This window comes from Lynx canadensis, chromosome C1, assembly GCF_007474595.2.
Source record: "Lynx canadensis isolate LIC74 chromosome C1, mLynCan4.pri.v2, whole genome shotgun sequence".
Classification (NCBI taxonomy): Eukaryota; Metazoa; Chordata; class Mammalia; order Carnivora; family Felidae; genus Lynx; species Lynx canadensis.
The window spans coordinates 151,229,679-151,242,528 of record NC_044310.1 but is presented as its reverse complement, the minus strand read 5'-3'; the positions used below and the strand labels follow the sequence as shown (position 1 = coordinate 151,242,528).

The 12,850-nt window shown below is 36.0% G+C and overlaps 1 protein-coding gene across 1 annotated transcript in view; it reads left to right on the top strand.

Annotated features, from left to right (window-relative positions):
* The window catches only part of KCNH7 (potassium voltage-gated channel subfamily H member 7), a 95,139-nt gene that overhangs the window by 58,121 nt on the left and 24,168 nt on the right, over positions 1–12,850 (top strand). Inside the window, exons 9-10 of the mRNA XM_032594110.1 lie at positions 7,568–7,820; positions 10,766–10,971. Coding sequence (XP_032450001.1) covers positions 7,568–7,820; positions 10,766–10,971 — 459 coding nt within the window. The remainder of the gene's footprint in view (positions 1–7,567; positions 7,821–10,765; positions 10,972–12,850) is intronic.

Here is a 12,850-nt window from a genome sequence, read left to right as displayed (position 1 = left end):
TAGTTGAAGGAACCCTAGACTAAGTCTGAAGTCTTAGTTCCTCCACAAATAAAATCCCTAATGCATTTATATTTAAGCTTTCACATATAAAAGATGAGGTAATCACCACTCTCTATGCTTTATATAAAGTTGAATCAAAACATTTGATTCTAAAATATTATCACATGAGAAAGGTTTCTGGAAACAAAACTAGGTTTAAGTTCAAGACAGCATATCAATTATAGGGTGGTACTTAAATCACTCTTTTCATTACCTGGCAGGCTGCACTCCCTTTTCCTTTCTTTGTGAGCAAGCTCAGGTCATTTACAATTCATCCATTTTGGAAGAAGTGTTTTCAAAGCATCCAATAGACCCCACTGTAATTTATTCTGTTAATGCCTGCCCTCGCTCCCTCTCTCAAGGAGTTGGGTTCAGGGGAAGGTCCTGCAATTGTTCTCAGTATCCAGGTTCCTCCTGTTACCTTAAGAAAACCTAGTGGGTTCCGTGGGTTTCCCTTGAGATTTCACTGCATACATCTTAATGCACCTTTAAAAAAAAAAATAAAATAAAAATAATCAGTCTTCTGCTGAGTCAGAACTCCAGAATCTGGGTAACAAGGACATGGATGTAAAAGCAATAAATCCTTTCTGCCTACTCATCATTACCCACACTCCACCTCATCCTTGGCCCTGACTTAATCGGAGTCAGTTTAAAGTTGTCCTTCTGGAAGCAAAGACGCATCTCACATATCATGCTGTTAACTGAGAGAGGCAAGGAGAAGAAGCAGGAGGGAAAACTGTTTCATTTTTCAAGGAATCATTACTTGTATCAAAAGTGGTTCAGGATTTATGACACTGGTTTCCCTGTCTGTGTGTGGCACGTTTGTGTTCTGTTCATGATTTTGTTTCTAAATGATGTAACCATGTGACATGACAAATGTGGAAAAGTTACATTTTTAAAATTAGTTAATTTTCTCAAGGTTTATAAAGCCCCCTATCATGGATTGCAGGATACTTTGCTTTGCCAACAATCTGGCCAGATATGGTATCCTTATACAATAAAATAATTCCTTATTCTCATTAGTCACATGAAGGTAAAATAAGAAAGCAGATAGCAAAGCAGTTTGAGCTTCAGACCACAGCTGCATACACTTGAATGTTTATAACTCCTAAAACAATCCACTTTTCATGATCAGTGGGTAAACATGAAGTATTAAACATGTAATCTCCAAGGAAAGATGAAAAATATATGTTTCCTATTCCTTAATGATAAACCATAACCATAGCAATAACATGATCTGGGATGACCTCAAAATTAGGGAATGCATGAGTTTCTAGAAACAACAAAAGCAAGGTTCAGTATCTTGTAAGTGGTAAGGATTTATCAAATGCTGAATGCCCACATGGCAAACAGTGATTCTATCAGAATCAGAAAATGCTATAAAGTCTTAAGGGCAGAGATTTAAGATTTAATATATTGCCTGCATCTTCTATTTGATAATCACACTTGAGGATTAGTGTTTCAAGGGGAGTGCTAATTTGTGTTTTGATTAATCCTAATTTGTCAAGATCTAAGTGTATTTAATGAACCAGAGAAGCCCCTCAGAAAATTTCCTAATGTGAGTTATCATAGTTACCAAACTTGTTCATAAGATTAATTTGCTGTTTAGGGGAATCATTTGACACAGACTGTCTTCTTCAACGGTGCTCTTTTCAGCCTGCCTTTAGGAATGTTCCTCTCTGCAGCTATGCTAAGTGAAACAAATACAAATGCATTCATTACAACATAAACCAACTTTCCAATATTATCTGGATAGAGGATATCTATAAGAAAATACATTGTGATTCTTTCCAGAGCACATAGAGGGTTTAAAACACTATAGATGGTGTCTGGAGAACATCTTCATAAAAAAAACTCCATTGTTGATTTCTTCTAACAGAATTTAGACAATATACCCACCATAAAAGAGTATTTGGCAGTCCAGCCTAATAAACAGCAAACATTGAATCATGTATCTTAAATTTGAGGAAGGAATAATAGAGTATATTGTGAATATTTAACTTAATTTGAAAATCCTTACCTATCAGCATCCAAGTAAAAGTTGATTGAGGAACTAACTACATTTCTCTCTTGCAACCTCTACCTTCCTTTAATCACATAGGAGTGAGGCCAGGACCATGGAGACTCATAGAATAAAGGGAAGCCTTGAACTTCTGGATGGGGAAGAGAATGTGGCTTTAAGACTATACGTCACCTGCCCTACCCACCAGACATATAGTTACTGTTAAAAGACAAAGTTGTATTGAAGTATGATTACAAGAGAACTTTTTCCAGAGCAAAATCCAATGGACAGCAGTCCCTCACCCTGAAGGATGATATAATAGTTTCATATAAAAGACAATAATCATCTTAATTAATATTCATTAATATCTGTTTTCTTAGACTCCACTGATGGAAGCCCTGGACACATTTTTCTAATTATAATCTGTCATAGACTTAAGCCAAACTTGTTTTTCACTGAAACCCCAATACATAAATTAGGTACTATAATTGTTTTTATTGACCTAAGTATAAAAGTTTAATTTAAGATCTGCTTACTAAAAAGAAAATGAGACTAATGTCATTTTGATGGGCACATTCATATCAAATCAGAAATTGCAGGTTTATTTTAACCTCAGCCACCATTCCTTTCTAAATTTTGTATTCATTGCTCAGTGTGGAAGAAATTTGACTTCACACACTGCATAATTGCAAATATTAACAGTATTGTAGTATTTATTCCATTAGGTGTGTGTCAGCAAATTCACATTTGAGAGAAGTTTAGTGTAAAGTTAAATACTCTGAATTAATATTTAATCATGTTTGATAGGTGCCTACAATGGAATAGTTATTTCCATTTTTGCTCTTTGTGTGATTCTTCAGAGTTTTAGTTTGATTTGATCATGCTATTGTATTTTGTAATTGTTGGGTTATCCTTGTTTGAATGCCCTTAAACTTTGGGTCCTTTGATACTAAACTATGGGTTGATTGCTTTTAACAATCACAGAAAGCATTTCAAACTCAAAAGAATGAATGTCTCATTTGTCTTACATAATTTGAGGATCCCAAAGAGTTTTATTCACATAAAGTGAAGTAAAGGGGAGATAACCTTACATTTGTAAAATATTCAAGTGACCTTATACCATAAAAAAGACATGAGATTTTTATTAGCCTTGAAAAAATTTTCTGGAGCATCAGAAAGTTTAAAAAATCCCTCATAACTGCAAATATTAGAAAAGTTAAATGAGAGCTTTTCATTCACCTAATTAACTAACTGTATTTTGAGGGTTCATTTGAACAACCATTGGTATTATAAATGTCTATTATAAATGTCCAAATGTGTGCTATAAATGTCCATGCAGAGCAAACAATGGGAAATTCTGAATATATATATATTTTATATATTTATATAAATATATTATATATTTATATAATTTATATATATATTTATATAATTTATATATATATAAAATATATATATATTTTTTAATCTGGGCACTTAAATCTGGGCTTTAGGTAAATTTTCAGGGATATTTTCAGAACATGTTTTTTGTTGTTGTTTTGTTTGTTTATTTTGTGTGTGTGTGTGTGTGTGTGTGTGTGTGTGTGTGTGTTTTCATAGTTATGCTTCTATACCCAGTAGAGTGCCTGGTACAGGGTAGATACTTATTACATATTTGCTAAAAGAGTGAGAGCTACTTTTCCAAGCTGCAGGCCATGAACTTGATTCTCTGTGATGTTCCTTGGTCTTTGAAATCTAATTAACTCAATAAATAATGACTCAAGATACACAGTGAAAGGTGCTGTGTACCCTCAGAGCTTCAGAACTTGACAGAGAAGGTTATATTGCGTGGAGTAGAAATAATTTTAACAATCACAAAGCCAGCTTGTGTCTTAGTTTGTACCTGTGTGTTTGACATAGCTACCCTTTACTACCAGATCTTTTAGGCCTGGTAAAAATGCCAATATTTGAGTGTTAAATGAGGAAGTTCTGTGTCAGGGAATTTAGCAGAGGAACTAAAACTGACAAATAAAAGTACAATGAATCAGTAGGAAGTAAGGAAGGGAACACTGCTGGGACCAATGGAAATAGGTGTCTCCAATGACTACTATTTAAACCTACCCCATTCTCCTCACTCTTTCCAGTGTTCTTCTACCTCTATTTCTCTAGTGTTTCTGTCTTTTAACTCTGCTTTTATAAAGTCTCTTTACTTAGGCATGCCCCAGATTCATACATAAGCTGCTGACTTATGTATGACATTTAAATCTCTGGGCTAGTAAGACATTCAATTACTAAATATTAACTTCTATGGAATTTTACTTGAGTGATCTACATAACTGACTTAAGAAAATCAAGAAAGTCAGTGAAGGACTAACCCCACAGGACAATTCCTTAATCTGGACAAGTCCTTCATGCTAACAGGTGTGTATCTTCTCTGTGGACAAGCAAAGACTTCTCCATGAAACTCTATGGTACCTCCAACTTGAGACCAGTCTTTCCAGTGGGTGTCACATCTGATAGGATAAATGCTAGGAAAATGACACTTAACAAGGACACTTGAGAAGAGAGTAGAATGAAGTTGAAAGACTTTCCCAAGAGCCTTTCATGGTCTTCTGAGTGTTTCTAAGAATATCGGAATTTCAATAACATATTTATATTAATTTAGTAAATGCCTACTCTCAAAAAGAATTTAAGAACACTCACAGTGAAAACCTAAGTGCAAGTAAGCCAAAACATTTAACACAAGTCAGAAACAGGAAACAGAAGTTAGAAAGAGGAGAGAAAAAAAGAAGTCTTAAGCTCTGTTGAGACAATTAGTTACACAAAAGTTAGTGGTGAATTTTCTATTCACCAGAGACCAAGGAGAATACACTGGATGTTGCATATCTCAATTTCTGGCTAAAGATAATTTACCAGCTCTTCAGGAACAACAAATATATATGACAAAAAAGAGTCGGAAATAAACTGTCTATGGCACATCTACAATGGATAGGATGATTTACATACATTATCACATTTAATCGTGAGCACAACCCTGTGAGGTAGATATTATTAATTATTTTTACAATTGAAGAAACTGAATCTCAAGAAATTGAATTGAATCAACCAAAGTCCCAACTAGTAAGTGATGGAACTAGAACTTCAGCTCATGCCTGTCTGAATCCATAGCGCATCTAATGTGCTCAGAGAAATGAGTAGTCCCTGTGTCTATCTTATCTGTACCTTCCAATTCAAAGCATGCATACACACCTGTGTACACGTGTGCACGCACACACACATGCACAGTTTTTCCTTTTATAAGCAAGCTATAGTCAGAAAGTGTAATGGAGGAACTTCAGGAAAATGCCAGAAATAGCAGCTATAAGCTCAATAATCTCATTCCAACTATTATAGTAGAAGTGCTAGTTCCCCATTTATGTGAAATATAAAATGTCTTTTTGTGCCTTATTATAAATAAGCGAAATCTTAGGAGAAAAATAAACATGTCTAACTTGTTACTTGGTGTGAGGCCCTTTACATTTTTACCTGGTTGGGGACATCTGAAAATCATGCCAAGACCACAACAATGGGCTTCAGGGAGGAAAAGTGTGCAGGAAGACCAGTGAACTGGGGTTTTTCCTACTGTAACACCTCCACATAAAGTGGTCCCATTTCAGAAAACCGTATACAAACATCACTCAATTCTAGTCTAGCATAACTTGCCAAAGAATCCCATGTAGGAGGGATCGGTGACGTACCAGAGGGTTGGCTCTAGGAGAGGAGCTGGATTGTGTAGGATCTGACAGAGTGCAGAAAGATCCACTAGCCCCCCCAAAGCAAAAATGGGCAAAGACTAGGCAAGTTATCATTTTGGAGAGGTCTTCCATCCATGCAGGAAATCTGGCAGAAGTCCAGTCATGTAGACAAAGTCTGAAAGGGAGATTTAAAGACAGAGGTTCAGATGAGTGCCCAGGAACTCAGAGGAAGGCTCATTTCTTTCAGGTCTGAGCCAGGTAATACAGAAACTTCGGGACAAATGTCTGAATTCCTACAGATATTTGGAGCTGGGTAAGCGGTATCTAGCAATTGGCACACTATGCATTGGTAACTTACGGCAATTTTCAAAATTGTAAAAGCTCTTATTCTCTGGTAAAGAAACACAGATAGATCAAGTGACTTGCACAAGTGTCATCCTGTGGCAAATTCATGACCAGAACTCATGTTCTGTGAGTTTTCTTCTAAAACACCCTTGACCCATTTCTATGGGTGACGTTACCATGAAGGAAAGAAGATTGCAGATAGTGGCTGCCATGTTTTAGGTCTCTAATTGATCCGTTTGTTTGATACCACAACTGGTCTGACCAATTGCATCACACAGTGGTCCTACAGATGCAGTAGACCTGTGGCAGCTTTAACATGTAAAATAGAAATAAGTGTAAGGTAACTCAAATATGATCTAAGTTGAAGTTCTCCTATGGACCATATACATTTCAATTATCTGTACAAATGATTCATGATTATTTTTAGCTTTATCGGACAGAAATAGCAAGGTTGACCCAAAGGTTAGGAAATCCTAAAATTGCGTTATTAGGTACTATGTGCTGCCTCCTCCCTCTACTCCAAAGCATATTTAAATGGATTTATTTTTAATGACAGAGGACAGTCAACATGAGAATTAAAATCTAGATACGACACCCAAGATAACTGAGACACACAAAGAGAAGTAAGAGTTGAGTGTCTTTGGCCCATATCCTGGGGATTTTTATAAAATAATATACAATTTTATTCTGTTTAAACTGAGTAGCACTTGTCACAAGTTATTATTTAATTTCTTCTACAAGTTTTAAATCAGTTACTGAATAAGTTGTCAAAACAGTAGTGCTGTTAGAAGCTTTATGTTTGCATTGTAAACTCTGGCACGATTTCCATTTCTGAAAACAGAACTATACTTTTAAAGTATGTTTGCTGTTATCCTTCCCTTTCTCTATTTTCAGTGCTTATCAAAATATTTAGTATTAATAGTGTGCATATGAAACATAAATATTCCACGTACTGTTAGCTAAGAGCACTCTCTTGTATATGACATTTACAAATGCCATGGCTATTTCAGGATCATTATTTTTACTAATTATAATTAAAATGTATACCAGAGATAGCAATCCAAATTGACTTGAGATTCCTTCAAAAGGTTGTCTTCCTAGCTGTACCGCCTCTCATTAGTTATGTCTTATTAATTGTCACATTGCATTATATATGTGCACAGTATGATGCTACCTCACATAATTCAGGGAATGAGAAGCAGTGTGAAACATCGGCATCACATTTTAATGAGACAGCATTTGTGTTGAGTCTGAATGCCTGCAGTTAATTCAGAGAACAAGTATTTGAGTTAAAATTCTGACATGTTTAGCAAACCAAATATTCATTAAGGTTGGCGAGGTAGAAGCATTGTAAGAACTCGTGTGACAATGACTACACCTGCAGTTCTGGGAGCAAGAAATATACTTTATTTCAAGTGGATGTACCCTGTGCACTGGTAGTATGAAACTCTTTATGTTTTTTCTTCAGGTCCTAAAGGGTTTCCCAGAATGTTTACAAGCTGATATTTGTCTACACCTCAACCAGACTTTGCTGCAAAACTGCAAAGCCTTTCGGGGGGCAAGTAAAGGTTGCCTTAGAGCTTTGGCAATGAAGTTCAAGACCACCCATGCACCTCCAGGAGACACCCTGGTTCACTGTGGGGATGTTCTCACTGCACTTTATTTCTTATCCAGAGGCTCCATCGAAATCCTCAAAGATGACATTGTGGTAGCTATTCTGGGTGAGTGTTTTAGAACTGGATGGTGACAGATTCAGTTGTTAGATGGTGCAATGTGTATTTTAAAATGATAGAAAAAAAGGATTGATCTGTTTCTTTATGAGTACTATTTAAGACTGATAGTGATTTTAAAGCTTTATTTAAAATTCAATTCAAATCAAATTGACCTTGCAGAAAATACGTTTTCTTGACTATCTCACTTTTCCTCCAATGTGTAAACACTTCCATGACTCTCTTTAGTTCTTGGAAGCTACTTAAACATCAGAACCCAAATGTATGAAAAGAGTCAGCATTTCGCTTTTCATATTGGAGGGCCTTGGATTCATTTCGGATCCCTTAACACCTTAAATAAAATGTGTCCATTGTGGGTTACTTGCTAGCATGTGCCAATGCCCTGTCATGAACTGTGTCTATGTATTGATAGGTTTCATCTATATGCTCTGCACTTTTACTTGCTGTGTCCCACCAAATGGAATTACATAGTCCTTACTTGTGAACTATGACCTATGAGCTATGAGCTATGAACTTAGCATTCAGGGATAAAGGTGTTGAGGAAATTAAAATTACTAGCTAATTAAACTGGTTTGGGTGCAAAAGAATGTCCGTCTGTCCAATCTGTGTCTTCAAAAGCAAATTTAGTCAGTGTCATCTTGTAGGATTTCTTTGGACTGTTAGAAGAGTGGGGAAGAGGAAGGAAGCAGAGAGAAGGGAGATCAGTGTTTCGTCCCTAACACCTAGCCAGCAGCCTTAAGACTCAGTCTCCCTGAGGGAACATCCACTCCCAATGTTTGTGAACATTTGCACTTTTTTGTTTTCCTGTGGATTAAATCCAGGTCCATTTAGATAATGAACATGTAATTCAATGACTTCCTCTCACTAGATTCGTGATGTCAACATCCAAAAGGACAGGATGTTGTCTGTTTTCTCTGCTGCCTAGTAGGACCAGAGTATGGCCTAGCACAGGACAAAGAAATTTGAGTGATTCCTATATATTTTGATCATTTTATTTTAATGACGGTTTTTTAAAATCCCATATTGACAAGATGCATAAGGCAAAGAATAAAAACATAAATCAGGTAGTGGCTACATAGTAAGTTGGATTTTCACCACATTCGGCCTTGACAGTTTGCTCTGTATGTTGCCAGGGAAGAAGCATGCTTCAGTGCTTTCCTGATCTTAGAATGAGCCTGCCCCACCTTCTACAGGGAGGTAACAAGACTTCTTGCTTTATAAAACAGTAATTTTAGAGTGTAGTTAAGCAGTACACGCTGACTGGCTTAGTTTTTGCTCATTTTTACAGTCGTGTAAACTAATTAAGATGCAAAGCCCATGCTGAATTTAGTTGAGAGCTTTTCTTTGACAATATCTATACTGAAGTATTAAAACTATAAAGAATTTCAAGAGATTCTTTTCTTCTGTCCCCATTTCCATGTAAATCTGCACCTAAAATCCTCACAAATTATGATTCTTCGTTCCATTTTGAAGCTAAGTATTTATTTAAAACAAAGTTAATATATTCTCTCCCATATCAGTTTCTGTCATAGAGATGTGCTCTCTGATTTCTACCCATTAAATTCACATTTAAAATAAGAACATTATAGCATTTTTTGACTGGTTAGAATTTTATCATTTAAAAGTCTTTGATAGTTTCTATAGTTGGGTATATATAAGCTTGTCTGTCAAAAAATAACTTAACAGATCCAAAAAGTTTTTTTCTAAATCTGAAAAGAAGCTTCAGGATATATATAAGAAAGTACCATTTTACACTGATGATCTTTAAAAGATCTATGATAGATAATTTATTGGTAGTTATTAAGCATTTATTTCACAGCTATAATTTTTAAGTGTCTTGACATTCAGAGACAGAAAAACCTAAATGGCCATGACATTCAGGTAAAATATTGGGAGGAGATAAACATATCAAGTGTGAAAAAGTTTTGACTGGAGTCAGAATGCATGGGATTTAAACATGGCTACTCTCTCCCTCCCTTCACCCACTAAGTAGGTGACCTTGGTCTAATCAGTTTACCTCTTCAATCTTCTTGTCATAGTCATAGTATTTAAATAATAGAGAGTAACTTCCTTATGAAGTTATTTTAGGGATTGAATGAGATAATTCACCTACGCATTTGACACAGTGCCTGGCACCTACTTAATTCTTAATAAGCATTTGTTGTTGCTGTCATCATCCTCAGTATTAAACAAAGCCTGGAAAAGTAGGTGGCATGTGGCCAGGGAGAGGGGATGAGGAGAACCCATCAGAAGCCAGACACTGAGATAATCCCAGGTTTGGCAAGAAAGCAAGGAGGACACACTTTTAGAGTAAAGGCCATTTGGTAAAAAGCAAGACTATAAATAAAGCTAGATATATTCAATAATTGGACAGAGTCATTACGGGCAAATCTGAAGTGGTTAGTAAAGGAAACAAGGTATGTTCAAATTATACCCCTAGTCCTGTAAGTGTTGAAAGTGTGCCACTATACCCCCATGTTTGCCATCACCCCTGGAGACCATCCTGAGTTAGAAAGTTTGTGAATCTGACTCACTGCTGCCTTTCTCATATTCCTGGATTGACAAAATTGGACCACACCTACTGGATGGCAAGACCCTTTTCTAGCCATGTAAAGCATAGCAGATTAAAGCCATATTTGCTACATTTCTAGGCATGTAGCCAAAAAATCAAAACATGGAAATAATAGTCATTATATCAGGACCAGTATGTTAAGAGGTAAAATACCACTCAGCAAACAAACATGACTGAAGCAATCAGTAGGAGGTACTAGAATTTTGAGGCTCTAGTGTCTGTTGGCCAGGGGATCTTCCATTTGAATTCTTTGGCCCATGGATTGGTCACTGGTCCCCTTGTATTTTTAGAAAGAAAGCATTAAGTTCACATTCCTTTTACCTCCTTTATTTATTTATTTATTTATTTATTTATTTATTTTTAGGGAAAAACGATATATTTGGAGAAATGGTTCATCTTTATGCCAAACCTGGAAAGTCTAATGCAGATGTAAGAGCTCTCACGTACTGTGACTTGCATAAGATCCAGAGAGAAGACTTGTTAGAGGTTTTGGATATGTATCCCGAGTTTTCCGACCACTTTCTCACAAACTTAGAGTTGACTTTTAACCTAAGGCATGAGAGTGCAAAGGTATATGTTAATGGTTTACTTATTTTTGGATTTATGACATTTTATTTTATTCTTGGATTGCCAAAATTCTTCTGCAATATCAAGCAAAATATAGCAAACTTTACCAACTCTGAATATTTGGATACCAACTCTTAATTTTGGAATTTCTAAATTATAGGGAAGGAATTCTGTCTAATTACTTTCAAATATATTGAATAACTTCAAGGAGGTCAATTAAATTTGACCTTTCAGAAACACTTAGGTGACATACTTGATTTAAAATAGCCTTGGTTGGGGCGCCTGGGTGGCGCAGTCGGTTAAGCGTCCGACTTCAGCCAGGTCACGATCTCGCGGTCTGTGAGTTCGAGCCCCGCGTCGGGCTCTGGGCTGATGGCTCGGAGCCTGGAGCCTGTTTCTGATTCTGTGTCTCCCTCTCTCTCTGCCCCTCCCCCGTTCATGCTCTGTCTCTCTCTGTCCCAAAAATAAATAAACGTTGAAAAAAAAAAATTTAAAATAGCCTTGGTTTATATTGAGTGTGCCAATTATTTGTAAGATATGAATGATCTTAGACTATTTAAGTCCCCTAGAAGAGCTTATTTTACACAAGGGTTAGAATATTCTCCAAGCTATTATTTATACCACACATGGGTTAGCAATGTCTTTTCAATAAAAATGAAACATTTAAACTCACTCAAGTTTAGGTCCATATTTCACACAATTTCCAAATCACAGAAATATAAATGAATCAGGCTTAAACCTGAGTCAAAATTAGTGCTAAAAATGAATAGCATATGGTCAAGTAGAAATAATATTTTAAATGATTCTACACATAATTTAACCTTGAGTGAATTTTAAGAGTGTAGCCTTTGTCTCTTTCACTCTCTACTACTATTAAAAATGTGTCTTTATGACATCACTATGCTAAGAATACAGAATTGCAGTCTACAATTTATTACTAGTTTATTCTTCCTTCTTTCCTCCCCAAAACCCCATCACCTCAGCTCTGATTCTAAATAGCTTTTTGCCAGAAATCAAACGTTAGGGCTTTTGAAACTTCTAAATGTTTTTTTTGTTTGTTTTTTGGGTTTTTTTCTTGCATTTTTTTTTGTTTGTTTATTTTTTTTTTTTTTTTTGTTAATGCTAACTAATATACTCTCTGGAAGGAAAAAATCCTCAAGTCAATAGTTAGGTAAAAGGTAGTAGATTTAATTCTCCCCGGAATTAGTCATTCCCAGGTACTGTGAGAAACTTAAAGAAGACAAACTTGTAAGGTCACCAGGGTACCATTTCATAATCTGAAGCACCAGCTCAGATAATAGCTTCTTTTCAAAACACTGAAGTTGAAAAATATCTAGGTGATAAGAGATTCAAGTTATCAAGAGCATATATTTTTTATAATGGTTTGAATTCAGTACTTTATTAAAATCTGTTTAATGTCACCAACCTCATTCTGATTTTGCCTTGATGAACAGCAAGATAACTTCTTTTATGTATTTATTTATTTATGTATTTATTTATTTATTTATTTATTTATTTATTTATTTATTTTTGTATTTGAGAGAGACAGAGAGAGAGAGAAAGAACACAAGTAGGGGAGAGGGGCAGAGGGAGGGAGAGAGAATCTTAAGCAGACTCCACACTCAGTGTGAAGCCCAACATGGAGCTTGATCTCATGAGATCATGACCTGAGTCAAAATCAAGAGTTGGACGCTTAAGGGACTGAGCCACCCAGACTCCCCAGATAACTTCTTCACATAAAAAGTTTAGGCAGCAACCAGGGGAGCCTGGATGGCTCAGTCGGTTGAGCATTCGATTTTTGATCTCTGCTCAGGTCATGATCTTTCGGTTCATGAGTTTGAGCCCCATGTTGGGCTCTGTGCTGACAGTGTGTAGCCTGCTT